The sequence below is a fragment of the Fulmarus glacialis genome, unplaced genomic scaffold, assembly GCF_000690835.1.
Source record: "Fulmarus glacialis isolate BGI_N327 unplaced genomic scaffold, ASM69083v1 scaffold25860, whole genome shotgun sequence".
Classification (NCBI taxonomy): Eukaryota; Metazoa; Chordata; class Aves; order Procellariiformes; family Procellariidae; genus Fulmarus; species Fulmarus glacialis.
The window spans coordinates 1-3152 of NW_009189946.1; the positions used below are offsets into that span (position 1 = coordinate 1).

The 3152-nt window shown below is 56.6% G+C and overlaps 1 protein-coding gene across 1 annotated transcript; it reads right to left on the reverse strand.

The window, feature by feature from the left end:
* Positions 1–1130: 1130 nt before the first annotated feature.
* Positions 1131–2044, reverse strand: LOC104081319 (placenta-specific gene 8 protein-like). The gene is made up of 3 exons (XM_009584020.1): positions 1939–2044; positions 1584–1708; positions 1131–1238 (listed from the first exon to the last, which is right to left on the reverse strand). The coding sequence occupies exons 1-3, from the start codon at positions 2042–2044 to the stop codon at positions 1131–1133; spliced, it is 339 nt and encodes a 112-aa protein (XP_009582315.1).
* Positions 2045–3152: the final 1108 nt, after the last annotated feature.

Here is a 3152-nt window from a genome sequence, read left to right on the forward strand (position 1 = left end):
CCCACTCTGGGCAAAAAGCACCTTTTTCAGTTAAAAGCAACAAAGCTTAAACCAATCTGAGCCAGTGCTCGGCGGCTGCAGAGCAACCCCAGCCCCAGAGTTACTTCTTCCCTGTTTTTCACCATGGCAGGTAATGGATAAACCCCCGCACCCCCAAGCCCCAGCCAGAGATTGTCCCAGCTCTTCCACCACAGCGTATTACACCCACCCACACCACAGCTGTGAGACCCACAGCTGCAGGGGTCTCACCCCGCAGAGAAGCAGCACCCGTGTGACGGGCTCCTAACAAGGTTTGTGCAGAGGAAGCCGAGTAGGGACTGCGATCCCCACGCTGTCACCATCGCTGCCCTGCTGCCACCTTCTGGTGCTGGCGACGGTCCAGGCAGAAACAGGGATGGGTGGGTTCAGGGCTCTCGGGCCTCTCTGAGCACAGGCTGATGCTGTCACCAGCTCTCCACGGAGAAGCTGAGTGTCTGCAGCAGGCTTGGCTTTTGTTTTGTTTTATTTTACCTTCCCACTGAACTTCGTGGTCTGGTCTCACCCCAGTGTGGTTCTGCAAGAGAAAGCCTCCTTTATCTGATAACCTCAGCATTGCTTTGACCGCACAGCATACGAAAGTACAACACTGTCTTCCGGTGCTGCAGGAGGACACAGAGAAATAAATAACACCACACATGCAGGAAGGCAAACTCTGCTGTTTATTGCTGGTGTTACCCAGGGGAGGGGGAATCAACCACAATCAAGGCAAACCCCCCGTGGTGCATTTCCCAACAGCCAGGGCAGCGGTGACTCCTGCCCGCTGCGGCTCACAAGGGGGCCGGCAGGACGGTGGCTAATGCCATGGGCAGGGAGCAGGGCCATGCCTTGCCACACTGTGTGTGTCTGTCTGTCCGTCCCCCAGTCCTGCCTCACTGGACCCAGGTGATGGGCCCTGAGCAGATCCCCCATCCTGCAAGAGGTTCCCAGCAACATTTTGCTGCAGGACAGGTCACCTTTTCACCTGGCCCTTGCTGTTTCAGCACCGCAGCAACCTTGTGTCTTAAGTCAGGCGTCAGAGGAAAGAGGGACTCTGGGAACCCACTCGGCTGTGTGCAGCAGTGACTTTATAAACCAGCACCAGCATGCCCAGCTTACCAGAATATGCCCAGCTCCTTCCTCTGGTTGATGTCTCTCTTCAGCTGGCAGAGCGCGCACATGGGGCAGCACACGATGGAGGCGTAGTCACCCAGAATGGAGCCCTGCGGAGCAAGGGACATTGTGTGAATAACCCCCTCGCACATCTGTTTTTAGGTCTTCCTATTTTTCATCGTCCACACCCCTGGGCAGCTCACCCCTGGCCCCACAGCACACTGCCGCTCGTGCCCAGCGAGGACTGGGATGAGGTGGTGTGCGATGGGATTAACTCCGGCTCACAGCAGGGATGCAGATGTGTCCCTGGCTCCCTGCCTGAGGGGCTGCCCATGCAACTCCCTGCCGCTGCTCTTCCCCTCAGGCACCCCTTTCTCCTTCCCTGAGCCCACACCCCAGCGCCCAGCTCGTGGCCGTCGCTGCCAGCAGGGCAGGCCCTGCGGTTGGTCACTGACCGGGATGTTGTATCTGGTGCGGTAGAGCGTCCTCATGGCCACACTGGGGCCGCACAGGCAGCACTCGTCCATGTCCCCAGCCACTTGGCAGCCCAGGCAGCTGAAGCAGAAGGCTCCACAAATACCTGTGGGACAGCGAGACACAGGCTTGGCTGAGGGGTGCAAAGAAAGAGGAAACCCAGCTGGGGATGCGGCCATGGGAGCCATGGCTCTTGACCTCAGATGAGAGCTGCTCCGCCAATGTTACCCACAAAACTGGGGTTTGCAGCAGGGGCAATGCCGCAGAAGGGGCGGGGAAAACACCAGAAACACATTGTGAGCCAACACCAGGAACGAGGGGTATGTATGTACTCACACACGCTGAAGTCGGAGCAGCAGTCCAGCAGCCCCGACTGCCAATCACCTGCCTGTGGGGCAGCCAAAAACTGGGGCTGGACCGTGATCACGTGGTGAGAGGCCATTGCCAGCGCAGGGTCAGGTCCCTCTAGGCAGTTTGTAGTCTGGAAGGAAAAGCCATCAGAGAAAGATGCTGCAGGTATTTCTGAGGTGGGTGTCTCGCTCAGGCTGCTGCATTCGAAGACAGAGAAAGCAGCACAGGTCCCCGAGGGGTCCCCACTGCCAGGGCACTGCCACCCCCACTGCAAAGTGGGGGGCACAGCTCTGCCAGGAGCTGCCGCTGTCCTTTACAGCAAAGCCCTCCCCAAAACCAGCCCCCCACCAAAGGCAGCAGCACCTCATCCCCCTGCCTATGCAAGTAAAATACCTCTGTAAAAACAGAGGTCCTTCTGCTTCAGAGCCTCAGTGCTTCAACACTTCAATCCCGTCTTCTCATCCACAGTTCATGTTTCATCATTATCTACTTAAAACATTTTTTTTCTTTTTTTTTTTTTAATGTTTGCAGTGTCCTAAAGCTACTACAGCTTGGTCCTAGCTTTCTCAAGCTCTCAGTAGTCGCTTTAATCTTTGCTTTATTCCCTGAGCATCTCAGCCTGTTTGAGTCCCCCTCCTCTTCTCCCTCTCATTTCCTTCTTCGCCTGCCTTCTTAGCAGGCTTCAAGGCAGTGGGTTTTCCTTGTCCATTTCCATCATCTTAAGCCCAGTCACCAGTTTCCATCCCTCCTCCACTTGCCTATCTGTACCAGTGCCTCATCCTCGTCCTCCCCTTCCTCAGTTCCCTGGGACCACCACGGCCCCTGGAGCCCCACTCCTGCCCATCCTTCCCCAGTGAGGGGCTGCAGCCTCTGAGAGCAGCAGAGCTCCTGCTCCACAGCACCAAACCCACCTGACCCATGAAAGGACTCCATCTCCACCTCCATCTCCACCTCCAGGTGCAGCCCCTTCCCTCCCTGCTTCCCCCTGCAAGGCACAGCACCAAAACACTTTACCCTTGGGGGTGTTTTTTAAAAAAAAAAAAAAAAAAAAGAGGATGCTCCCACAGGAAGTCCCATACAGACACACTCCCTGCCCTGTGCCCAAGCTCGGCACCGCTCTATTAAGCAGCACGGGGATGAGATGCAAAGGCTTCTGCGCTCTTACAGCTACAAGGGCTCTCTCCCCCTCCCAATGCACA

Coding starts and splice junctions, on each gene's coding strand:
- LOC104081319 (XM_009584020.1), bottom strand. CDS start 2,044: ATGGCCTCTCACCACGTGATCACGGTCCAGCCCCAGTTTTTGGCTGCC. Junction 1,709..1,938: donor CTGCTCCGACTTCAGCGTGT/GTGAGTACATAC, acceptor GCTGTCCCACAG/GTATTTGTGGAGCCTTCTGC. Junction 1,239..1,583: donor GCACCAGATACAACATCCCG/GTCAGTGACCAA, acceptor CTTGCTCCGCAG/GGCTCCATTCTGGGTGACTA.